We start from the raw sequence: 27,900 nt of genomic DNA, 5'->3' as shown, positions 1-27,900 counted from the left end.
CATAATAAACTCTTCACACTACATAACAACTTTAGATATTCCCGTGATAAAGAATGATCACATCTTCTCTATGAAAGTCATATGGAATTTCTAGAAAACTTCATCCACATAAAAATATTTTACTGATGTGGCTAACATAATTTTTTACTTAATTTCTCATGGAAGAATAGATGTATAATTTGCTAACTTGAGTCTTCAATCATGTCATCTAGGCATCAAGACAGGTTATGACATAATGTGAACACCATAAGAAATCTGGAATCATAAAGGGATAACACCTCCCTCATACAGGTCGCCACAGTTGCCCGCCTCCCTTGCCGTTGTTATGGCGATGACTCGATCTCTGAGGACCTTGTGCAAGTCCTCACCCTTGTCCATCCTGGAGACTCTGGTTGGGAGCGAAAGCCACCGGTCTACCTCCTCTGATGGCACTGTCGCTAGGTGTGCCGCCCCCATTGCTTCGGGAAACTTTGCAGGAGAGGCCGTTGCCACACAAAGCGAGATGGGTGGAAGGTCTGCTCTGGGGTTGGAAAGTCTAGTGTTTCAGAAAAAGAGAAGAGAAAAAATAGCATATACATTTGCATCAAAGAGGAAAATACTTTAATATTTCAAAGTTCCCAGCACCAGTACAGATTGATTCTACAATACAAGTGCACTACTACAAAGATAGCAAATGACAGTGTAAAGTACAGTGTATATGTGCTTTCTTGTGTCGTGATTTTTGTTTCCATCCTCATCTATCTTTCACAAAGACAGCATTATTTGTCTTCATTTCATTGAGCAGTTAATTGAATTAAGTTAATGAGTTAACAGGGTGAAAGCAAAGAAGTGCATAAGTTGCATTTTCTTGTAATGTACATAAAGAGACACACTAGAAAGGGATGTCTTCGATTTAAGTCACTTGTATAAGAATTACATTGATACAAATACTCTACGAAAATGAAACTGCAAAACGAGTCTAAACATTATATTTCTAATGCTTCTAGCAATCATACATGAATGAACTTTGAAAACTATAGTATTGAAATTTGTACCTGTTGAAGTAGTAAGAAACAGCGACAGCTGAGTGCGGACAGAGCGAGTAGGCGTCCTCTTTCCAGCATCGCTGCATGGTGGACAGGACCACGGAGTCATCCACTGCATACGAACTCATCGTCTCTCTTATCTTAGGAGAGGAAATCACATACAGAGAAAGTGTGTAAATTATGTCGTGCAGCCTCTTCTGCTTAACCCTTTCTGGGCCGGGGACTTTTGAGAGTGTGTACAATGCTATGTGGTTTTCGGTGCAAACTGGCACTCTAGGCACACAGAGCGTGAACTGATGTCCATGATCCACAATATCAGCTCATTACAACATGAGAGATATAGACATCTTTTTCCGACAGGTTTGTTAAATTACAGATCAGCAGTTGCAATCTTACAAATTTCATTTGTCAGAGGGAGACAAACTGAAGAAAATTCAAACCTCAACCTTCATCCCTCTACTTAATATTCTCTTGCATTCATCAGAGATATATATTTCAAAAACACCCCACCATACTTTTTTTATTCCAACACCTAGTCTGCAAGGAAACCTTTGTGATCCAAATCCTATAATATTTATGCACCAGCATGCTTTCACAATAGCAGCAGCCATATACTTCTGAAACGCTGATCCTTACAAACAATTTATTCTCAAATACGCAACAGATATGCATACTTTTATTCAGAAATGAATGAACTGTTTAGCATTCCTATTTCCTTCACAACTACCACTCAAAAGGACTTTTATTGTGAACTGGGCACAATATTTATGTCGCACACTGAATACAGAATCACCTTAAATGCTAAAGCCATCATACCTAACAAGCTAGCACTGACCCTCTAGGAGAGCTGACTGTAATTGTATTACATTTATCAAGGTAGGGTCCAGGGCAATTGAGAAACCTCTATATTTTAGAAAGATTTAGACCAGTTGACTTACAGAAGTCTTAGGTGAACTCATAATAAATTTTTTCGATTTTGACCAGTTATCATTACATGTAATTACTGTGTTATCACCATGTATATTGTTTGTTTTCTGCACATTGTTCACAAGGTAAAAGAACTTGTCTGGTTTCTGTTGTAATGTTCATAAATGAGAAGTATGAAAATAAAATGAATTGAATTGAATAAATGAAACCAAAAATATCATTGTATCAAATCTATCATGAAACAATTGATAATTGTGTTTTCATTTCTAAATGGGGATGTTTCAACCCTTACATTTCAGAAAGATTTAGATCAGTTGACTGAGAACAGCCTTTGGTGTTCTCATACCTAATCCTGTCAAATATATCATCATATGAAATCTGTTATGAAACCATTGATAATATTATTGTGTTTTTGTTTCTAAATGGGAATGTTTTGTTTCATGTAGGTTAAAAGTTAAGAAAAGAGAAGCCAATTATGCATTGCCCCGCAAAGACCATGCCTACCTTTTTCCAGAGCTTGGTGTCTATAGATGAGTGTCCTTCATCTTCAAACCTCTTCATGACATCATTGACGTGGTTCACATCTCCGCCTGAATACAGCCACAATATTCTCTCCCAGTTGTATGGTAGCTGCAAAGTGCAAAATGAAAATGCTGGCACAGCTACTGCAACACGATGTGGGCAAAACAAATATATTTTTATTTGATGTTAGGATTGGACTGCAATAATACTAAAAATAAATCTCATAGGGTTTAACATCTGATAAATTCTCACGAGCAAATTTTTCTGTAATGCTGGCTTGCTGCCATACATAGATTCAAACTTTAATCTTGAACACTGAAATTTGGGAAATACATTAGATTCAGTGGAATGGAAGAAGTTCAGCTCTTTTTAGATATAGCTTCACTCTTACACCACACTCTCTACAGATGACAAATCAGTGATCTCACACACAGTTGAGATCAGAAATGGGTTGAAATTCAGCACAAACAATATGACGTGGACATAAAGAAGCCACTTGTTAATGCAAAAAACAAACAAATTAATACACAATTGAAAACAACTTCCTGAAAGTGTGTATTGTCATGATTGCTGTACAGGTGTCACTGGAAAAAAAAAATCTCTATGTCCAATCATAGATCAATAAAGATGAAGGAATGAATGAATGAATGAATGAATGAATGTATGTATGAATGAATCCCTAATGAATGAATGAATGAATGAATGAATGAATGAATGAATGAATGAATGAATGAATGTATGTATGTATGTATGAATGAATCCCTGAACTTAAACTGCTCAAATGTTTCTGTCAGAAAATATCTTTTTAAATTTCCATCATGTTGCATTTAAGTCACGGGAAAAAAAAATCCTGTGAGAATCTAGCTGCACTCTTAAATACAACAGGAACTGTGAAAAAAGCAAAAACTCCAAAAATAGGGAGATTTGAGTAAACAAAGATAATTAATGACTGCTCTGGAATAATATTTCAAAGCTCATATTTCAGATACGATTCTGTCAAGGGAATCATCTCCCATATCTAGCTGCATTGTGTCACTAACGGAGCCAACATGTACGGACATATGATTCACTATTGAATGGCTACTGCACACAGAAATCTGGGACAAGCAGTGAAACCAGGGAGGAACCTCCCTGGTGAAACGAATCACATGGAATCTTTCTAATGCATCATGTGATTGATGTGTAGTGTTCTGCATTCATAAACAAAGTTCCAACGGGTGGAGAGGAGAGTCAAAATAAAAGCCTCATTCAAGCCATTGCGCGAACACCCTTTATTTATTTGATGGGAGCTTGGGTAGTTCATGAATAATATCATCTTTAATACTGTCTTTTGGTATTCTAACCTGCTAGACTGCTAGAATACTGTAAAACGGGGGGGGGGGGGGCATTTCATGAAGCATTTTGTCCGACAAAGTTGTCAGACAAATTTGCTCTCAGCCATAGAATCAGATGCAATGATTTCAGTAGCTTGTAACAGTTTGTCAGAAAAATATCCAACCAAAACGCTTCATGAATTGCCCCCCAGAAACATTCATGGTATGAAACTCGTGCGAATTGCAGACCATGAAAAAATTTAAGAGTATTTCAGTATACTATCTGTACTACATATACTAAATATACTGTTTTGTGTATTAAGATTAAGAGTTTTATGAGTACAGTGTACATATATAATTGGTGTTGTATTACATTGGTATCACATATTCAGATAGGGCCTCATCCACGTCAAGCTCTGCTTATGATGACGGTCCCCTGTATTGATTTCTCCTTTGTTATTAGATACAGCGTAAGCCTTAATATGTTATTTTGATTCATAATTATGCCACTTCAGACTGAAAGTTGTTACGCAAATGATTTTTTTTTTGTATTGATTTGTATGTATCTGTATCATTTTGTTTTCATTTGCAATTGTATTCGGAGAAAGAAAATGCAGAAATAAACCAAACAAACAAACAAACAAACAAACTAATACAGCTATTTGTTGAACACACACTGCTGAATAAAAAACACACAACAGAACCGAATGTGCTCTACTAAACAAACGTCTTAAAAAAGTGATTGCACCCTACTAGCATGTGTAGTAGTACAGTCTTGTAGGCCTATGGTGTATGATCAAACTGGCATTCAATGCATTGTGTAGACAAAAACTTTCGCGTGCATTTTACTTTTGCGAATCTTGGCTCCTTGTGAAGTATCATGCTGGCAAAATTTTCAGCTTTAACAGTAATCATATCAACCCATTCCATACAAGAACCTGGTAGCCCGTGTACTAAAGTCTATGGGGATTTCAGAATTCAGCATGGAATTCGGCTGCTGTCTATTGAGTTATCTCTGATGTGTATTGAAGTGGCACACTGACATTAATGTGTGTCATTACATAACAAGTTGTAATCTAGTCCAGTCTATACACTGAATGGAAATGGACAGTGGACTTTGATCGTCAATGGCAATTTATGTTGTGTAGTTGCAATTACGGACGAGTTGTTGATAAGAAACTCTTTTTAAAGGGGTAATTATCCTACATATTACACAGAACCATACGCACTAATAGGTAGATTACATAATCCTAGACATAATGGACAATGGGTAGGCTATTTCCAGAACATAGTGTATTAGGCTGATGGACTCATGTATGTGTATAAATATACATGTAACTGCCCCACAAAAATGCAAATTTCACATTTGACCTTGAACTTTGATGCTAACGATTGCTGACTTGTTTCTCCTTTCTTTTTTTCAACCACTAATTTGCCCTGTCATACTTCATCCATTTAGCATAGCACAACTCTGATGAAAAAGGGCATGACACCAACTGAAATTTCACATTGATAAAAAAAAACAACAAAAAAAAAACTAGAAATGTCGCTATGGCGACTGACTGCCTCCGCCATAATGCATGATTCTCCCAATAGGCATATAGTACAATGTCTTCACAATGTGTAATCCATGACAGTTTCACAAAACTGGCAAAATATTGAAATGACAGGTTTGTCAGAAATGTCTTGAACTGGGTTTGCTATAATTTTCTAAGAGTGCAGGTACACATATTTGGGGAATTTTGGGGAAGTTTATGTATGGAGTAATTTCCAAGGTATGAAGAAAGAGTGTGATGATGGTACAAAATAATTTCTTTTTTTTTTTTTTTTTTGGGGGGGGGGATATTGAAACCTTGCCTTTGACCCTTAATCTTTGACCTTTGACCTTCTGGCTCGAAATTTCCCGGAGAATCTCCATTAGGTAATGCATGTATTAAGTTTTGAAACTAATAATGCAAGCATTGCATATACTATGAGGGAAATAGTAAAATTTTGAGGAGTTGACCTTGACCTTTGACCCCTGACTATTGACCCACGACCCCTAAATTCCCTAGATAATCCCTGCCAGACAGTACATGCGTATGTACCAAGTTTCACGAAGATACATTGAACCATTTGCGAGAAAAGTGATATTGCAACATTTTCACCTAACTACTTTGACCTTTTGACCTTTGACCTTATGACATGAAACTCTCTCTGGAGAATCTTTACGCAGTAGTACATGTCCACACCAAGTTTAGTCAAGAAAATACCTTTGGGCATTGCATAGATACGGGGGAAATTGCAACATTTGTAGCATTTGACCTTGACCTTTGACCTCTTGCCAATGTCACTAAAATCTACTCAACTAATTGTCCCATCATACATCATCCTTGGACCAAGTTTGGTGAAAGCTGCTTCATCCAGTTTTGAGTTATCACGTAAACAGATAAATTTTAGGATTTGACCTTGATCTTTGACCTTTGACCTCTGTCCAATTTCACTGAAAAACTAATCAAGTAATCATCCTATCATACATCATCCTCCAACAAAGTTTGGTGGAATTTGCTCCATCCAGTCTTGAGTTATCGCGTAAACGGATACAATGTCATGATTTGACCTTGACCTTTGACCTTTAACCGAATTCAACCAAAATCTAATAAAGTAATTGCCCCATCATACTTCATACTTGGACCAAGTTTGGTAAAATTCCAGTAAATATTACTCAAGTTATCGCGTAAACGAAAGCGGACGGACGTACGTACGAACGGACGGACAACCCGAAAACATAATGCCTCCGGCACCACTTCGTGGCGGAGGCATAAAAAGCTGGATAGACGGACAGGAATGAAACATGATGGCATCAATGTGGAAGTACAAGGACAACTTTCACCCTGTCATTTTTACTGGCAAGTTCTTTGCATATACTTGTAATGTCAATGGCAAAATTGAGAGGTGGCTGTGTGTGGGTTAATGAACTTTACCTGGATGTCAATGGCAGGTGAGAGAGTCTGGACGACCTTGCCCATGGAGTAGTCATTGTTGTTCAGCGTTCTGTGCACGATGTCATTGCTGTTGACGGCACACACAATCTTCAGAGGCAGACCCATATGCTTAGCAATGCTAGCAGCTAAAGGATTAAAGTACATGCAAATGAGACATACAGGTTGTGAGCACTTAGATTTGGTCCATGAAATGCCAAGCATCAGAACTTGAACAATAGCACAAGTTATATTCGTGCACAGACAAAGCTAAATGGTTCACCGATTGCACATTATCTGTTAACAGAAAATGCATATTTTGTGATATCCTGGATAGTATATCAAGTTCATTTCAAGCTCATTATGCACTTTATTCAGTGGGGATAAAGTGCCTTGCACAATATTATAATAATAGTGGCTACCTATACAGCAAACACAGGTACAGGTACACCTTTCAGTGCTCATGGCACTTCAAGAAAAATACATGTACAAACATAAAAGAGCAGGGTAAAAATTGACAAGCTCACTAGCAAGCAAAATATCAAGTTACACAATTCTCTTGGACATGATAGATTACAGTTATGTAACTGCTAATGTGAGAGGAAATAAATAGGTTTCATAAAACCTATTTGTACCTCTCATACATAAGATACACAGTATACTGTATAAGCTGTTTTTTTTTTCGTGTACAGATATTTTCACGAATGAGCATGTCACAGGACATTTCCGCGAGATTTTGTTTTCGCCAATTGAAAGTGAGGCTCTACATACATTTACTAGTAGCCTAGCTCACAACAATATTTTTGCATGTTGTTAAAGGGACTGTACAGTACTGGTTGAGGTAGGGATTCATGTTTTGAACATTCCTAAGTGAGATAATGAAAAGCCTCTTATGAAATATGAAAGAGCATGTAATTTTAAGAAGGATTCAACATTCATTTGATGAAAATTGGTTTTCAAATGGCTGAGATATCCAAAAAAGTGCTAGTAATAAAAGGCGACATGCCCCAACTTTATTAGTATCTCTTTGTTTCACCTTGTTTTTGGATATCTCAGCCATTTCAAAACCGATTTTCATTGAATAAACTTTTGATACTCCTTAGAACTGCACGCTCTTTGACATCTCATAGAGTGGTTTCTGAATATCTCACAAAACGTTAAAGCTAAATCTTCACCTCGACCAGACTGTACACCCCCTTTAAATGCGCGATCCAACAGTGATTCACAAAATACGCGAAAATTAAACCCTCGTGAAAATAACAGCTTATATATACAGCAGCTATTGCCAACAGAATGACAACCATGAACACTCTAAGATCTCTTACAATGAATTCCGTAAATTTCCACTTACCTGTCATGTTTCCCCCACCTCCTGTCGGAATCACAACTTCGACCTCTCTGTCACATGATGGGCAAACATTGAAATACCCAAAGAAGAAGTGGCTGATATGACCCATGACCCGACCCCAGTTGATGGAGTTCAGCGTTCCCAGGTTATGTCGGTCCCTGAACGAAACATCAGTGCACACGAGCTTGATAACCACGTCGTTGTCGTCGCATGTCCCATCAACTAAAGTTTGATTAGAGTTGACAGATTTTTGCATGAGCACTTGCTTTGTAGAGTAGAGATATCCCAGTAATGTGGCCATCTTGCCAGGAAAGCATGTTATAACACAAGACTCACAGTCATAATAATGTACAGCTCAGCAAGTCTACAATTTCATTAAATTATAGAGCAAAATATAATAAAGGTGCTGCAGGCATTCCACAAACTTTTCGAAAAATATCTAGAAATGTATTATTTCCATTAGGCCAAGTCTATCAGTATCGTTTCTATAAGCTAGTAATTTCATCACTGTGCTACAAAACGTATTTCTAGTTGAAATTTGATCAAAAATAAGGAGCTTACAAATGGCTGCAAGAAAGAGCCCAATCCCTTTTAGATAATAGTCATTCAAATTATTTACTAATAATCATTCATTATTTTACATAAAATGACGCAAGAAAAAATGGCTGTGATGATGACGTCCACTCGTCTTTGCTCTTCACCTGAGAAAACATGGATGTTCTTGTCAATGGCGGTGAACATGGAGAGCTTCTGGAGCCTCGCACACTCGGGAACAAGAAGGACCAGGTCTATGTGGTCGAGACCTCTCACAGCTTCTATGGCTGCACTACCAGTATCATCCGATGTTCCTGCAAAAATAGAGACATAATGTTATGGGAATATTCTAATTTAGTCTCAGTCACAGGACCAGATATAGGTGCCTACTTCTACTTCTACATCTAACATAACACACAAAATAGATATTGAAATGTATAGTCAACAAAACCAAAATAAAATATTGTAAAAGGGCATTCTAATTTAGACTTATAAAGTATGAGACACTCCCAAAATGTAATGATTTCAACAAAGACAGAGTACACGGCATCACGTAAAGGATCATTTGATTGCATTGTTGCAGCATAGAGCTAGGTAGTAGCTCCGTGGTTGCAGAATGATATTTTGATCATCTAGTTTGAGAATTACATTCAGGAACATCAATAGTATATGAGAGATTATCAGACATTGTTGCTTTATAATCTTGAAGCTGGTTTATTGGACCTCTGAAAACAAAATTAATCACTGTCTTCAATTGTTTCAGAGAGTGTATGGTGTAAGTGTATGTGTGTGTGTGTGTGTGTGTATTACTCAACCTGGTAGCAGTATTCAACATGTTCTTCATTTAGATTAACAAGTGTATTATGCAACTACAAGATAATTTGTGATTTCAAGTCAACATGAAGAATTCAGTGGTAGTGATTCCTCTCTCTCTCTGCTCATTCTTTACATACAATTCTATGAAGAAAAATAAAATGGTGCGCTGAAAATTGCTTATATCCAATAAAAGCAAAGCAGTGGAGAAAAAATGAGTGAAATAGAGCCTGAGCTTCCTATCCTAGCAGAGTCTTTGGCAGGGGCAACTTGACAAACATAAAAACTGAAATATAGACAGTAACAACATGACATGCACTATCTGAAAGTGAGCAAACACAAAGGAATAGTTTTGTTCAACCAGTGATGATCCCTAAGCTCAAGGGTGGGCAACCTGCGAAGGATAAAGCTGGATGGGGAGGCAACATATATCAAACATTATCAGGAACAAAACAGTGATGATGGTTATAAAAAGGTGTGAAAGAATAGCAACAGAATTAGTGAAGTGGGGGGGGGGGAAGGGAAGGACCAAACTAGATGTGATGTGGCAAAAGAAAAGGAAATAAGATAAAAGTGATCGGTGAAATGATTCTACAGGGCACTGAATCTCCAGGTACCCGTCCTAACACAGTCCGAACCAGCAGATAGAAGTTCTAGAGGAGACGACTTGGTACCATTTGACCTCATGAAGAACTCCCAATCTCTCTTACTAAAAAATAGGGATGATTTAATTGGCTCATAAGTAGGAAAGAAAAAGCAGTTCCCATAGGAGTGTGTAAAAAAATTATCAAGAAAAAAAAACTGCATTTCTACCTCCCATCTTCCATAAGAGGCATCCTATAGTATTAATTTTGTCTCATATTTTATTTTCACACAACGCCTCTTAATCCGTTCCTTATGGGAACCTGGTATACCAGGTTCCCAAAATAAAGACAAGCGTACCTGCATGGCCTGAATTCATATCTATTTGTGTTATACTGCCAAGTAATATGGCTTTGATAGCAAGATTAGTTTCTCCTATATGAGCATCTGTTCTCTTTCTGTATGAGACTGCTATATCTCAGTATCATTTACTTTTTTTTTCTGATGTAGTTTGCACTTGTTTGGCTATAAAACTTGTAGGAAGATGTATCTATAGCAATCAAGGCTGAACTCAGTAGATTTAAGTGTTCACTGACCCCATTAAGGAGCCTCATATTGTGTACCGGTATAACAAAAGAGTCTGTCAACAGGCAAAAAAAAAAGGGGGGGGGGAATCTTGTCGGGGGCATTGAAGGCTCTCAGAGGAATGGGTTAATACCTCCTTTTGTGAATATCTTTATTTTATACATTTTTCAACTGTCAATGAATAGAGACTACCTCGTCCCCTCATGCCTATTGTGTTACCATGGCCTTTCTGCTGGACTGAGGTGCATTGCCACACCTGAGTTAGTCCAGATACTGGACGATTCCCCACACTAACACACGCATACACATGCATGCACCCACACAACGCGCCCAACCGCTGATTGCGACACTCCACCGATTGGTACTCCCGAAAAAAATCATTCAGGAGGGGTGATTTTGTGTAATACAGTGTACACAAACACACACCATCAACGCACGTACGCGGGCACACTACGAATACAGTCCAGGATGTGGACTACCCTGGCAGCCAAAACTAACACATAATTTATACTAGTAGGTCCTACATTTTTTTGTTCATATACAGTATTTTTACTACTGCCATGTGCATTTCGTTTTCACTGTATGTCCTATTGTTTGACTATCATATAATAAGGATATGTATCCTATGGTCTTTACCTGGTCAAATATATGATGATGATGATGATGATGATAATAATATGATAACAACAACAATAACAACAACAACAACAACAGCAACAACAATGACAACACTAATAAATAATAATAATAATAATAATAATAATAATAATAATAATAATAATAATAATAACACTAAAAATGACAATAATAATAATAATAATACAGTACCGGTATGTATCCAATTAATCAATAGTCAAATTATTGAACATAATGACGATGATAATCAGCGTACTGAATGTTTACAATAACAACTAAAATAAGTATGACAAAGTAACTCAAAATGTGAACATTAATATTCACCAACAATGAGGATGATATTCTTCTTTCTCTTTGCCAAGAAGTACTGCATGAACTGGGCCAGTGACACCATGGACAGGTCCTTGAAGGAGAGCGTTTTGGTGTGGAAGAGCTCCATGATGTTGAGATTGTTGGAGAGTTTCGCCACGCGGAGGACCTCCGGGATCTTCAGCTTGTCCACGGCTCGATCCACAATATCTGTAATGAAATGTACGGTGGCTGATAATATCAGGGGCCTCATTAAAGGTCTCGTTTACCTTTGTGAGCAGTGATTTAAAAAATGTTCAAGATATACCATTTGATGCATATGTATAGGTCTGTTGTATCACAAAACATCCTACGTGTACCATATAATTTTTTTTGCAATCAAGTCTAAAATATAAGGAGATTTTTTCAGTATTTTTCTCATCAAACCATGACTGTAGACGGTTTAGTCAGGAAACATTTTTATTACAACTATTGTTCACATTTTATGTATTCAACAATACCTAACATCGATTATACGGATTCAAATTTTCACAGTGGTTATTTCTTTCCCTATAACTCATATCCTAGAACTATTTCAAAGCATTATTGCTGGGTTTTTGTTTCTTCTGCAAAGGTAAATCATGCCTTTAAGTGGGGGGGGGGGGGAGCTTGGGTTCACACAAATGCAAGAAAACTGAATTATGAGTGACCAAAGATTCTTCCCAAAGGGGGGGGGGAATTGACCTTGATCCTACCAACCGTGTGCACTACCCCCTTCCCCTTCCCCACAATACTGTAAAAGTGGTATCTTTGCATGACTAATATTTCGTGCTCGGCCTGGTAAAGAAGAGTTTTGCATGTTTTTAATTCCGCGGAATCAAGACATCACCTACTGGAACATATGTCAAGCACAATTATTCGCGTGCTGTTATTTTCACCCTTGTCTTTGGTTGCACAAAATGGGCGAAAATTTCAATACCACAAAAATTTCCACTTTTTCAAGTTATGTGTCATGCTCTGTCCATCGGATTGGAGAACTTAGCACTACACCTGGCTCTTCTTGTCATTGTTCCAAGACTGTGTGCTCATTCTACTGGGAAGAGATAGCAGAAGTTTTTGTTTTGTTGTTATTGCTGCAATGTTGTTGTTGCTGTTGTAGTTGTTTTTGTTGTTGTTGTTGAAATGATATCGTTACAGAAAAATGTCCCAAGTCTGCTCCTGACTTATTCTTTTTTTGCATGCCAGCACCCCTCTAAACACATCCTTTGGACGTTAGATTTTACTTTATGACATTGGGAACCAAACCAACAATATACAACATCCACTCACTTGAACTGGCATGCTGGGCATTTACAACTAACTTGAATATCAACAAATTCATGTACATGGCCATGGACAGGGTATACACAGGGCTGCACACTGGCGCCGGTCCGACGGTCAAAGACCGGTAAAAGTCACTGTCGGACCGGTAACTTTTCAGGAAATCCACAAGTTACCGGTCCGACATGACCAGTAAAAAAAAAAAAAAAGCATTGGCGGGGTCAGTAGAAAGAAAAAGAGCAGCCCCGATCAGGGAGAAACAGAATGCAACATAGGCGCCGGAAGTGGGGGGGCAAAACGCATTTTTGCCCCCCCCCCCAAAAAAAAAAAAAATAAGATAAAATAAATAGATAAAAATAAACAAAATAAAATAAATATATATATATATAAATAGAATACAAATAGGGAAATGTATTAGCTAAGACTAGTAATTCTAACTCTCATAAATGTTTAGACATTCATTTTTCGTTGCGTGTGAACAGATTATCTCAACCGCATTCAACGGTAACCGTTGCAGTTTTTAGAGGCCTTTGGCTATGGAAAATCGTGTAAATATAAAAATGTTAGCTTTAAGCACTGGCGGATTTAGAGGCGGGCACAACTGGCCCATGCCAACTCTCCTTTTGAAGCAACTGTTTAAAAATTCTTCTTTGTTTTGTAATTTTTATACGTGTGCCCCCCCCCCCTTTTGAGAAAAGAAAAAATCTTCCATACGTCCCTCTTCCACCGCTATAGTATAGTTGTTACTAACGTGACACCTGACGTAGGTAACGCTCCCGGAAAATAGTTTTAACCCCCTCCCGCACCGCCACCCCCCCTTCTTAATTTCCAAAGCGAAAAAATATAGCTACAAACGGCAGTTTTTGGACTGTAAAATGTCAAAATTTTCAAGCTCGCTCGCTCCGCTCGCTCGCATTCAATCGCTATGCCATTCTCCTGATGTTGCTGCCAGTAATTGCCAGCAGTTGCGCCCCAGTGCGTCCCCCCCCCTTAATTTCCAAAGCGAAAAAAAAGTATAGCTACAAACGGCAGTTTCTATACTGTAAAAATAGGAATGTCAAAATTTTCAAGCTCGCTCGCATTTAATCGTTATGCCATTGTAAAAGAGAATGTTACTGCCAGTAATTGCCAGCAGTTGCGCCTGGGCCGCCCCTCCCCCTTAATTTCCAAAGCGAAAAAAAAATATAGCTACAAACGGCAGTTTGGGGACTGTAAAATATCAAAATTTTCAAGCTCGCTTGCTTTGCTCGCTCGCATTTAATCGTTATGCCATTCTCCTAACGTTGCTGCCAGTAATTGCCAGCAGTTGCGCCCGGTGCGCCCCCCTTAATTTCCAATGCGAAATATATAGCTACAAACGGCAGTTTGAACTTTGAACTTTGAACTTTATTGAGAACACCTTTTGGCCCCGTGGGGGCATATAACGGCTTAAACGTACATAACATAAACATAATATAATACTATAACGATATAGAACATATTTACAAATAGTATACAAAATATATACGTGTATATACAGTTGTCAGCCGTCACTCAATCTGTGAATCAAGGTCTACTTGGCAGTTGTATAAATGTCAAAATTTTCAAGCTCGCTCGCTCCGCTTGCTCGCATTTTATTGTTATGCAATTCTCCTGATATTGCTGACAGTGCTTGTCGTTTCACACCGTCATTCCATAATCCATGTAAGGAAAACTTACATTGTTGCTCAATGACTGCGCTGTGGAATATATTACATTCCGTTATGTATTGTAGTCCCATTAAGTTTGCAGACTGACAGCGCACGCACACACGTACAAGCATACACACCCTCAAAATTACTTTTCCACAAGGTGCCCGCCCCCCCCCCCCCCATGTCTCGACCCACGGTACGCCATTGTGTACATATATATATATATATATATATATATATGTGTGTGTGTGTGTGTGTGTGTGTGTGTGTATGTGTGTGTATGTGTAACAATGTATGGTCTATCGTGAGCCCCCTCCAATATTTGCCCCCCATCCAAAACTGCTTCCGGCGCGCCTGGAATGCAAGATATCACACTGTTCAACAAGTTTTACGCAAGTTTTCGTTTATGTCTACCGGTGCAATTTGTACAGTAAACATAATAGTTTTGAGCACTAGCAGTCGACCAGCTATTCGCGCTCGCGTGCCAGCGCTGCTCACGCGCTGCCATGCCATGCATGCAATACATGCAAAGCATGTAGCATTGGGGGTACCACCTATCGTCACCCTAAGGATCTGTAGCTCGTTTATTCTACAAATATAAAACAAATTCGCCTAATTCTTACCTCAAATATGCCATAAATACTGCAGTTTTGAATGTCGTGACCGTCTCGTTGATTATGAATCTCCGTTTTAAAATAGCGCAATTTTAGTGCATGCAATCCGTTTTCTTCGCGCAGCTTAAAAGGGTACCTAGCGATCGGCACCCCTTCCCCTCCATAGGTAATACACGTAAATTTCACAGCCATGCGTCGTTACCGAGCGGATGTGTAATTGAAACGTGTTTAGTTTGGTTTGTTAGTTTTGATTTTGAGTTTGATTTTCGTTTCTTCGTTTTTATTGTTTTTATAGCTAATGACACTTAATCCCGTTCTACGCGCAAACAGCCATGATACGCGGGATGCCGATGCCAAGGTACCCTGCCGATAGGTGGTACCCCTACCATACAATGTAACTGTTGAAATGCATGTAATTCCCCGATTCCCGTTTTGTTTGTTCGTTTGCTTGCGATCGGCGGTCATGCCCACAGAACTCTGGGACATGCGAGACAAGAAGCATTGATAGAAGCGCCCGCACTGGGTCATATTACTCATGATTTTTTTTTTAACGCAAGATCGATCCGATCCCGGCTTGACATGTTAGAACTAATTTACTAATACTTGTGCCGATTTTTGGAAAAAGTAAAAGCATATTCGATATTCATGATCAGCGTTACAGTAAATGGATCTGATTACGTTCATTTTCATTTTACACAGTCATTTCACAAATGAATATTTTCATTCGTTCAGAATGGTCTCGTTAGTCCAGGCGCAGCGACCCAGAAAAAATGACTTTGTTCAACCCACCCCGCAGAAAAGGTTTGACTGCCTGGGGTGGTCGGTTGGACCCTCTGGAACACCCCTAGGTAGTATGTGATATCAAATTGTGGTATCAATGAAATTTTACAGGCCATTTTAGTTGCGACATGACCATATTCTTCGAGGAAGCGTCTGCGCACACTAAGACTACTACACGTACCACTAGTACTGCTACAGGCGCCAATGCCAGTGGTGCGTGTTATAGTCTTAGCGTACAAAGACTTTTTCCGCGACAAACATCGGTTTTTGCCTGCAAACTAACTTTTCACGCTAAGCTGGGGTCGGTGTAGTGTAGTTTCCAGACGTTTTTATTTCGTCTTTATTTCTCCGAGTTGAAGCAAGCCAAGTGAGAGTGGATACCCAGCGATTGTGACGCCCGAACCGTTTTTTGTGGTAATCATTGAGCATGCACCCTCACTCGGCTTAGCGCAATACAGCGGGCTTCTGCACAATACACAAGCTGTAACTCAGAGAAATAAAGGTGAAATAAAAACAGCTAGAAATTAAGACTAGGGTCGTTAAAGCTTGTCGCTATTGGGGTACTGAAAATGACAAAATTATCACAGTTTTTGCATTTATTTCACGAAGGATTCATCGAAACGCCTTAAAACTATATATGTGCATGTTGCTAGAGATGTCAGCAATACAATGAGATACATTGTAAGGTATAATATTGTGCATGGTTACCATGGTAACCGGATGCCTACAGGTGATTGGTAACTCCCAAAAATATCTGGAATTTAGACAGGTTTGTTTCTTTTGCCTTTCGTGCACATCACTCACTGTAGATGAGCTCTACACTGTAAAATTAGTCTGGATAAAAAGGGAAAAGACGCCCAAGATTTTTCCCTCATTCTCTCCTCAGCATTAATTCATTACTGCACGTTTTGAATAAAATTTACATATCATGATATTTCATTTTATTCTATATATATTGTTACGAATTTGCCCATGTAATCACTTAACAATGTGGTCTTCATGTTTTATGATCATGTGTATGCGATCACACGTGCACGATCGCGAATGTTTATAAACACCACCAGTTATGTAATCTCCTTTTGAGTCATTCGTTTTGAACCGCAGCCTTACACACTTCGCCCAGGTTGAGTTTAATGTTATGAATATATTAAGCTGGGCGTGCCTGACGGAATTTTCCATGTATGTAATAATGTTCATGTTAAAAATACATTGGTCGTGTCAGTCGACAATCAGACTCCGGTTAGAGAGGACCGTTATAACTTTCTCAACGTCCCGTCCATGGTCTTGGGAGAAATTGCTCTCCCTGAGACAAGTATCCTGCGGACTGAGTTAAAGTGCTAAACAGCAGGGTAATCCAGGAGAAGTCAACCTGCTTCTAGCCCGTTTTCCTTCGACGACGACGGCGTCGATAGGTTTTCGTTGACTTGGCCAGGCGAACCACCTGGCGGTCTGGAGCCAACGCCCACCTGTGATTCATGGGATTGCTACACGGCAACTAGTGGGAGCCACGCCGAGGTCGATCCAGGGCGTCGAGACTGTGTGAGTGGCAACGCGCACCTGGCGGCCAACGCCCTTCTGCCCGGCGTAGTCGCAGAGCGGCAAGCTGTACCGAGATAGCGTCGCCCGCCGGTTCGACGACGTCCCCGTACATCGACGCGCTCTCGACGTAATAGCGTCTTGCGTCGCCTCCCCGTTACGTCGCAGATGAGTTGGGCCCCGACGTTGGTTCTGTTAGGGTAAAACCCTGGCCAGGTATCACATAATCTGTCTTAAATTATCTTTCGTTGAAACGATCCCTTCTAACATTGAATTGTTATGGTTAATTTCACTGTAATGTTCTGAACAATTATCATTATTCCGGTTGGAAACTGATTGTTAAGTAAATTCCTAATAAAGCTCCGGAAGATTTGTTCATTTCAATTCACTGTGACCGCCTTGCATTCATTTGCGTGAACTTGACCGTAACAAAGTGGGGGCTTGTCCGGGAACCGAATTTCGCAAGCCTTATACAGTATATTACATTGTTCAAATTAGGTCTAAATAAGCTTGTTTTTGTGCTCCTGTTGTTCTGCTGTTGCAAAGTTTGCAGTCAAGTTTTTATTGATGTGTTAAGTATTGTGTATACTGTGCCATATCTAGGGAATTTTCAGTGCAGGATTTTTTGGATGGTGATGTTTTTCTGCCAAAGATTAAACAGTTGAGAAAGGCTGAATTGAAAGAGGTGGCATGTCACTATTGTTCCAAGAAGGTTAAGGTTAAGACAAAATGTTGGAAGCTACAACGGGATAGTAAAAAGCAGGGTGCCAAACCCGTACTTGCAGTTTTAGGAGAAAGAACTTGTGCTGCTATTTTTGTGCATGACCGTCTTGAAATAGTGTATAGAAATATTAACCCTGGAAGTGTAGATAACATGTCTGAGTGTTACCATGGCTTCATGTCAAAGGGTGTGGTTTCTTGGCAGTCTGATGACGGTGCAGTGCAGTCGGTGAGAATCCTGCGGGACACTGGAGCAGCACAGTCTCTCCTTGTAGGTGATGTGAATAAATTGCCTGCTGATGGTTCATCTTGTGCTAGTGCACTGATACAGGGTATTGATGGAACCTACGTTTCTGTACCTTTGTATAGGATTCACTTGAAGAGTGACTTAGTCACTGGAGTTGTTATGGTTGGTGTGGTTCCCGGTCTACCCATGGATGGGGCTGATTTGTTGATGGGGAACGATTTGGCTGGGAGAAAGGTCTCAGTCTCACCAATTGTGTCAAGTGATCCGGTAGTTGACCATGAAACTGAAAAGTTGCTTGAAGAATTCCCGGATGTATTTCCTGTTTGTGTGGTGACAAGGTCACAGTCAGGTCAGGCGAAGCAAGACGAGGCAGATGATTTTGGGTCTGTAGATGACCCTGTTCGGTTGGCAGACACGTTTTGTGCTAACTTCGATGATGTTTCTGCTCAGTCTAGTGATGACAAGTGTCGTCGTTCCTCCCTGATTGCAGCGCAGCAAAAAGATCCAACACTTGAGCGTTTGCTTCTTACTACTGTTACTGAGATTGAAGCTGCTAGTATGCCGGAGTGCTTCCACAGGAGATCCGGTGTGTTGATGAGGAAGGGGCGGCCCCCCTGATAGACCGGCCAGTGTAAGCTGGTCAGTGGTATAGCGAATAGTGTTGCCAGTGTACTATCGTAGGGAGATACTGAGAGTTGCTCAGGAAATTCCCATGGGAGGTCACGTTGGCATTAGGAAAACTCAAGCAGGAGTGTAGTTTCCCGTTAAAGCTCGAAGTAGGGTGGGAATGTTCATTTTTTTGTGTAAACGTCTCAAGTTTTGGACGCATGGCTAGTTTCCTTCCCGCCATTTTTTTTTTTTTTTTTTTTGTGAGTGAAAAAGAGGAAGATATAATTGAAACCATGAGAAATGTGTTGCATTTCAAGCTGGAAGGATTGAAATGAATTTCAAAGAATGGATAAACAATGTGCAAATGTTTGTTTGTTTGTTTTTGTGGAAGGACACGATACCAACAAAAGTATTTTGTAAAGGAGAAATAAAATGGCTCCTTTTGAAATATTATGGTGTTTCCCTTTAACAGGAAACGTTTACAGTAACTACTCCCCAAACTGTTACCGGTAATTGTATGAAAACATTATGTGCAAACATGAAAGAAGATTATAATACAGCCACAGGTCTGTCACAATACAGACAGAATGCCAAACTTATAGCAAAGCGAAGAGATGATGTTGTGAAACACATGCGATAATGTTCCCGTGTTATCATAATCTGAACTGGTTAAATAATGTGTATTCTCTGTGTATTTGAGCCATTCTGTGAGTAGTTGCCTTATATAGTGAGTGGATACCCTAAGAAGTTCAGAAATAGCCGATGTTTGTCATTTGTTACAAATTATGCACGATGATGAAGTTGAAATTTGTAACGTGTTTTGATATAACGAAAATATTATTTTATAGCAACGAAAATATTACTTCAGAGCAATATTTTCTCTCTTAGGGGTGGGGGTGTTACGAATTTGCCCATGTAATCACTTAACAATGTGGTCTTCATGTTTTATGATCATGTGTATGCGATCACACGTGCACGATCGCGAATGTTTATAAACACCACCAGTTATGTAATCTCCTTTTGAGTCATTCGTTTTGAACCGCAGCCTTACACACTTCGCCCAGGTTGAGTTTAATGTTATGAATATATTAAGCTGGGCGTGCCTGACGGAATTTTCCATGTATGTAATAATGTTCATGTTAAAAATACATTGGTCGTGTCAGTCGACAATCAGACTCCGGTTAGAGAGGACCGTTATAACTTTCTCAACGTCCCGTCCATGGTCTTGGGAGAAATTGCTCTCCCTGAGACAAGTATCCTGCGGACTGAGTTAAAGTGCTAAACAGCAGGGTAATCCAGGAGAAGTCAACCTGCTTCTAGCCCGTTTTCCTTCGACGACGACGGCGTCGATAGGTTTTCGTTGACTTGGCCAGGCGAACCACCTGGCGGTCTGGAGCCAACGCCCACCTGTGATTCATGTGATTGCTACACGGCAACTAGTGGGAGCCACGCCGAGGTCGATCCAGGGCGTCGAGACTGTGTGAGTGGCAACGCGCACCTGGCGGCCAACGCCCTTCTGCCCGGCGTAGTCGCAGAGCGGCAAGCTGTACCGAGATAGCGTCGCCCGCCGGTTCGACGACGTCCCCGTACATCGACGCGCTCTCGACGTAATAGCGTCTTGCGTCGCCTCCCCGTTACGTCGCAGATGAGTTGGGCCCCGACGTTGGTTCTGTTAGGGTAAAACCCTGGCCAGGTATCACATAATCTGTCTTAAATTATCTTTCGTTGAAACGATCCCTTCTAACATTGAATTGTTATGGTTAATTTCACTGTAATGTTCTGAACAATTATCATTATTCCGGTTGGAAACTGATTGTTAAGTAAATTCCTAATAAAGCTCCGGAAGATTTGTTCATTTCAATTCACTGTGACCGCCTTGCATTCATTTGCGTGAACTTGACCGTAACAATATATATATATATATATATATATATATATATATATATACTTAACAATAGTTAACGAACACAAAAGTACGATTAATTCTTTGATGGAAAATCCAGCGCAGGTGTATATTCCTTCTTTAGAAAGGAATTTATCGGTATTCTTGAATAAACTTCCTTTAAGAACATAAACAACTAATTGCTTTCCTCTTCTCTTTTCCAGGATTATTTTGAATAACCATCGCTCTGTAAATACTCGAAAGAGCTACTATAGAATATTGGCTTTGCTTTCTGTATTCTTCTTATTTTTAAGGGAAATTTGTGTCCATACATTATTAAAAACTATATACATTTGCCTATGCTTTGAAGTAAGATTTGTGTTGAAAGTACGACGGATGCAACTTTTTCATGCATTTTACTATTCGAAAATGATATCTTTCTTTCAATGGCCGTTTATTATGCCTTTGCTTACAAATTTTGCTGTAACTTGAGAATGCTTCAAAATATTCTTCACATATACCTGATGTACACTTTATGCAGAAGGAAGGACATGCTTATTGAGCTTTTTGAAATTATGGGCTTTAGTTTTCGAGTTATTGACAACTAAATTCTGATTGGATAATACTGGTTGCCATGGCAACAGGGAAAACTTTTTTAACGAACATCAATAAAAAATTGTGTGTTTTTTTTATTGCATCTATAAGATAAAAAAAACCAATGTTTGCAGCAGCAGGAGGCATTTTGGGGGTTACCAGTCACCTTTAGGCATCCGGTTACCATGGTTACCATGCACAATATTATAACTTACAATGAATCCCACTGTATGGATGACATCTCTAGCAACATATACATATATAGTTTTATGCAGTTTTGATGAATTCTTCATGAAATAAATGCAAAAACTGTGTGAGTTTGTCGTTTTCAGTGCCCCAAATAGCGACAAGCGTTTACCGACCCTAGTTTTAATTTCTAGCCGTTTTTTCGTCTTTATTTCTCTGAGTTGCAGCTTGTGTATTATGCAGAAGCCCGCTGTATATATTGCGCTAAGTGGAGTGAGAGCACACACCCAGTGATTGCGATTCGGTCGTCACAATCACCGGGTATGCGCTCTCACTCGGCTTGCTTGAACTCTTGAAATAAAGACGAAATAAAAACGGCTAGAAACTACACTACACCGAACCCAGCTTGGCGTGAAAAGTTAGTTTGCAGGCAAAACCCTTGTTTATCGAAGAAAAAGTATATGCGCGCTAAGACTACTACACGCAGCACTGGCACTGGCGCCTGTAGCAGTGCTAGTGGTGCGTGTAATAGTCTTGGCGTGCGCAGACTCTTTTACGTTTGTTCCAACAAATCATGATGAAAAGTGGCCAGTAAAATTCTACTGACACCACAATTTGGAACCACATACTACCTGGGGATGTTCATAGAGGTCCCATCTACCACCTTGTCTGGTCAAACCTTTTCTGCGGGGTGGGTTGAACGAACTCCTTAATTAAGCCTCTTACAGGAATTAGCGCCTTGACTATCATAATGAAGAGAAAAAGGATCACGTAATCGGCCCTTCCGTGTACTTTTTAAGAACACATGCACAAAATGTGAAGAGATAGGGCAAGGTGGGGCGATGGGACACCGGGGCAGGATGGGACAATCATGCGATAACTATCTAAGTAAGCATCAGAGGGCACTATAATCTGCACTGATAAAAAGCACGCTGTCAGGAAGCCATCTTTACGCTCTGTGAAGCTGAGATTCTCTTGAGCTTTGGTGGACAAACGCAAAAAAAAAAAAAAAAATGATATTGATGACGGCAGAATTTCTGCAGTTAAGAAATCAAGAAATGTATAGTATCCCTGACATAATATGAAGAAAGGTAGAACGTTGATATCGTCTGGTTTTTATAGTATATACATCAAGTTTATTTCACAAAATGTAGGCAGACTGTATGTCATTGCATGTATTGTGTAGAGCTTAGTATTTTAGTGTACGTTAAGTGTGTGTGTGCATGGGGCAGGATGGGACATCCACCTCGGGGCAGGATGGGCGGGTGTCCCATCTTGCCCCATCATATTTGATGTGGTTGATATATATGTTTCATTCTTTTTTCAGTTTCAGAATGGTCCGGAATTACAAAAGAAAGAGCGACCGTTTCAAGTGGAACACGAAAATATGCGTCTTCACTGTTTGTCCCATCGTGCCCCACGTAGACTATGTGGGGCAGGATGGGACAGATTTGGCTATTTTGAGATGGCTATTACGTAAAATAAAAGAAGGCAATTAAGATGATATTACGTGTGATTGTATTGCCTTACACAATCTTTGGAAATCCTGTTTCATGTGGTAGTTTGTGACGTAGTATTTGAAATAAAGCACATTTAGTGAAAATGTGGCCCATCCTGCCCCACGTTCCCCTAACACTAGGGAGAAAAAAAAATCATGAAATCATCACAGTCCTGCTTACATATTATTTGAGGTAGAAATCGTCCCAAAAAGGATCATGAATTAGTCCGCGTCGTACACCTTTCAAAAGCTCATGTACGAAATGCGAAGAGATTATAGAGGAGAAAAAAAATAAAGGACACAATCATGGTGCGTGCATCACAAAAGATTACAGCCGAATAACAATTCATGAAATCAACGCAATCCCGTTGAAATTTGAGGAAATAATAGGCGCAAAATGGATCTTGAATCCAGTCCTGCATGCCGTGTTGGTTATCAAAAACGCATGCACAAATGCGACGAGATTATTGGGAGAAAAAAAAAAACATATTCACTCTTCTGGTGCGTGCATTACAAAAGATTACATCCGAAGTAATTCATGAAATCGCCACAATCCCGCTGATATTTGAGGTAGAAATAGGTGCAAAAAGGATCGTGAATTCGGCCGTGTCGTATACCTTTTAAGAACGCATGTACGAAATGGGAAGAGATTAGCGGGAGAAAAATAAAGGACACATTTTCAACCCCTTTTGGCACTTGCATCATGTGAGTAGATTAAAGCCGAATAGTAATTCATGAAATTATCGCAATCCCGTCGAAATTTGAGTAAACAATAATAGGCGCAAAAAGTATATCGAATTCGGCCCTGCATGCAGTGTATAATTTTGAAAACGCAAGCACACATGCGAAGAGATTTATAGGGAGAAGAATAAAGAACGCATTTTCAACCCTTCTGGTGCGTGTATCACAAAAGATTACAGCCGAAATAATTACTGAAATATCGCAATCCCGCAGATATTTGATGTAGAAATAGGCGCTAAAAGAATCGTGAATTCGGCCGTGTCGTATAGGCCTACTTTTAAGAACGCATGTATACAAAATGCGAAGAGATTCTTGGGAGAAAAATACAGGACACATTTTCAACCCCTTTTGGCGCGTGCATCATAAAGATTACAGCCAAATAATAATTCATAAAATCATCGCAATCCCGTTGAAGTTTGAGGAAACAATAGGCTCAAAAAGAATCATGATTTTTGGCCGCCAGTGTCGTATATCTTTTAAGAACGCATTTACGAAATGCGAAGAGTTTATCGGGAAAAAATAAAGGACACATTTTCAACCCCTTTTTGCGCGTGTATCATAAAAGATTACAGCCGAAGTAATTCATGAAATCATCGCAACCCCGCTGATATTTGAGGTAGAAATATATAGGCGCAAAAAGGATCGTGAATTCGGCCGTGTCGTATGAACGCATGTACGGAATGCGAAGAGATTATGGGGAGAAAAATAAAGAACGCATTTTCAACCATTCGTATAGCTGCATGGTGCGTGCATCACAAAAGATTACATCCGAAATAATTCATGAAATCGCCACAGTTCCGCTGATATTTGAGGTAGAAATGGGCGCAAAAAATATCAATGAATTCGGCCGTGTGGAACATCTTTTAAGAACGCACTTACGAAATTCAAAGAGTTTATCGGGAAAAAATAAAGGACACATTTGCAACCCCTTTTGGCGCGTGCATTATAAAAGATTACAGCCGTAGTAATTCATAAAATCGTCACAATCCCGCTGATAATAAAGGTAGAAATAGGCGCAAAAAGTATCATGAATTCGGCCGTGTGGTACATCTTTTAAGAACGCACTTACGAAATTCAAAGAGTTTATCGGGAAAACATAAAGGACACATTTTCAACCCCTTTTGGCGCGTGCATCATAAAATATTACAGCCGAAGTAATTCATGAAATCGTCACAATCCCGCTAATATTTGAGGTAGAAATGGGCGCAAAAAGGATTGCGAATTCGGCCCTACATGTCGTGTACCTTTCAAGAACGCATGCACAAATGCGAAGAGATTATCGGGAGAAAAATAAAGAACCCCTTGTAGCCCGTGCATCAGAAAATATCACAGCTAAAATAATTCATTTAATCATCGCAATCCAACTGAGCACCAAGAGCAGCTTACGCAGCAAGTTCGTGCGCCGATGTTTAGAAAAAGTCACAAACGCATTTGATACAATCTAATTTTGTTCATAATCATTTTACACTGTAATTCACATACAAACATTCTATTTTTTTTTTATTTCTTGTGCAATAAATAATGCAAGTTAAAAAAAATATTAATCTGTAAAATGTACATGGGGGGGGGGGGTACGTCCATAAAAAAAAACAAGAAAATAAGTTTGCAAGTCATTTAATGTTTTTTTAGGTTGTCGTTGTTGACCGGTAAATGTTCTGTTCGGACCAGTAAAAAATGGTAAAATGGGGCATTTACTGGTCCGACAGAGACAGGTCGAACAGGCAGAAAAAATGGGTTAGTGTGCAGGGAATTCTGTAAACATGGTAAAGGGGCGGGCACAAGGAATAATTCTGGTGCTACTTCCAGGTTTCATTTCACTTTTTCCTTTTTATTTCTTTTGTTTTAACAAAAAATAAAGAGGGGGCACGTGCCCGGTGCACCCCCCCTCTGGATCCGCCACTGTATTAATATCATCATCATCATCATCGGCATCATCATCATCATCATCATCGTTGAAACCCAACGAAAATGGGGATCAACTCCATTCTGTCCAATCAACAACATGAGAAAAAGCAGACAATAACAGTATAGATCTAGATTATGTTCCATTACCCTCCAAGTCTGCCAATGGTACCTCATCCTCGCCCACAAACAAAGGGAAGATCCTTTTGCACAATTCGGGATACGAAAGCTTGGACCATTCTAGCAGCGTGCTCCGCGAGACTTGCGGGACTTCTTCGGGGATGAGCAAGCCACCGTCCGGCAGATAGCCCGGCGTAAATATCGCCTCTTCGAAAGAGAATTTACCGAACTTATCAGTTCTTGTCCCTACGTATTTCATGGTGGTTTGGTCTACGATGTACTACCAGCCAAACTTAAAAGTGGCTTCTGAATCGATCGGCATACAGTGACATGGGCGTCACCAGGGGGGGGGGGGGGGGGGGGTGCGTTGGGTGCGAACGCATCCCCCTCCAGACCCTTAAAAAAAAAAAAACTACTTCAGTCTGCGAGCGACCTCAACGCCGGACCCTAATTGATTATCATTTTTTATCTATTTATTTTTTTTTTGTTGAAATTTTGCATCGGGGACAAAAAAAAAAAAAGAAAAAAAATCGTGGGCAAAAACAATTCGCACCCCTGGTTCTGGCAGCACTGATTTTATACATATATCTACTAGTACAAGTGTATTCTATTGACCGATTCGGGTTCGTTGAGGGCAGCAGACATTTCATGGCAGAGCGGGCAGGCAACCCGCTCTGTTTCATGGCACTGGGCGCAGCCATAGTGGGTGTCTCAGCCAACCCCCCCCCCCCCCCCCCCCTGCTCTCCCCCACCCCGGGCAACATGTTTATCACGCACTTGTAACAAAGGTTCGCGCACTAAGCAAGCATTCGCGCACCCAGTACGAGACGCCCATTGGCTAAAGCAGTTTTTCATTCTGCGCGCGTGCTAATGTAGGGAGAGGGGTGGGGAGTGGGAAGGGGGGGGGGGGGGGGGGGTCGGCTGAGACACCGAGTAATGGCGCTGCCCATGCCAAAAATACACATAGCGAGTCACAGAATCGGTCAATACAGTGTTTACTATTTAGATAGATTTTGGACATCCTTCCCATGCTTGGTCACTTCGACGCCACCTCGCTGGTCATATCTCCCCCAGTCATGAACATAATCCGACACCCTTGACTACCAGTGGTGGACCCAGGGGGAGGGGCGCACCGGGCGTCCCCCGCCCCCTCTTAATTTCCAAATCGAAAAAGTATAGCTACAAACGGCAGTTTTGGGACTGTAAAATGTCAAAATTTTCAAGCTCGCTCGCTCCGCTCGCTGGCATTTAGTCGTAATACAATTCTCCTGAAGTTGCTGCCAGTAATTGCCGGCAGTTCCAGCCGGTGCCCCCCCCCCCCCTCTTACTGCAAAAAGATATTATAGCTACAAACGGCAGTTTTTGGACTGTAAAATGTCACAATTTTCAAGCTCGCTCGCTTCGCTCGCTCGCATTTAGATTCTCCTGATATTGCTGCCAGTAATTGCCAGCAGTTGCGCCCGGTGCGCCCCCCTTAATTTCGAAAGCAAAAAAAGATATAGCATCAAACGGCAGTTTTTGGACTGTAAAATGTCAAAATTTTCAAGCTCGCTCGCATTTAATCTTTATGCAATAATAATAATAATAATAATAATAATGCAATACATTTATAAGGCGCTTAATACCGATGTTTCTAAGCGCACAGTTTACCGGAAAAATTAATATCTATACCAGAATAATACCAAAATACCAAAATACAAGTACAAACAAACCAAAAAAAAAAAAAAAAAATAGATACAGTGTATAATTACGATAAATAATGAAAATCAAAATCAGTGTGCACCTCCATCGACCGACCCACAACTGGACTATTCCAAAGAACTATCTACTAAAAAGATAAGTCTTAAGCAGAATCTTAAACTGATTAACGGAAGTGGCTTGATGTATATAGGCGGGTAGAGAATTCCAGAGAGAAGGGGCAATTGTAGAAAAAGCACGATCACCGTAT

The 27,900-nt window shown here is 40.0% G+C and overlaps 1 protein-coding gene across 1 annotated transcript; it reads right to left on the bottom strand.

Annotated features, from left to right (window-relative positions):
* On the bottom strand, positions 1–26,211 carry LOC139718923 (threonine synthase-like 2). The gene is made up of 8 exons (XM_071630373.1): positions 25,983–26,211; positions 11,570–11,764; positions 8,797–8,943; positions 8,099–8,317; positions 6,751–6,896; positions 2,457–2,582; positions 1,035–1,165; positions 1–535 (listed from the first exon to the last, which is right to left on the bottom strand). The coding sequence occupies exons 1-8, from the start codon at positions 26,209–26,211 to the stop codon at positions 262–264; spliced, it is 1,467 nt and encodes a 488-aa protein (XP_071486474.1). The 3' UTR covers positions 1–261.
* Between the last annotated feature and the right edge of the window lie 1,689 nt (positions 26,212–27,900).

Source organism: Diadema antillarum, unplaced genomic scaffold (assembly GCF_040938485.1).
Source record: "Diadema antillarum isolate AM-2024a unplaced genomic scaffold, OU_Dant_1.0 scf00000103, whole genome shotgun sequence".
Lineage (NCBI taxonomy): Eukaryota > Metazoa > Echinodermata > Echinoidea > Diadematoida > Diadematidae > Diadema > Diadema antillarum.
The sequence above is the reverse complement of the archived record's forward strand: the minus strand, read 5'-3'. Positions and strand labels throughout refer to the sequence as shown.

Excerpts from the sequence above, each read along its gene's own strand:
- LOC139718923 (XM_071630373.1), bottom strand. The coding sequence starts at position 26,211 with ATGAAATACGTAGGGACAAGAACTGATAAGTTCGGTAAATTCTCTTTC. Across the intron at positions 8,318-8,796 it reads GAACATCCATGTTTTCTCAG|TTGATGGGACATGCGACGAC; the intron begins GTGAAGAGCAAA and ends ATCAAACTTTAG. Across the intron at positions 6,897-8,098 it reads AGGTGGGGGAAACATGACAG|CTGCTAGCATTGCTAAGCAT; the intron begins GTAAGTGGAAAT and ends TTAATCCTTTAG.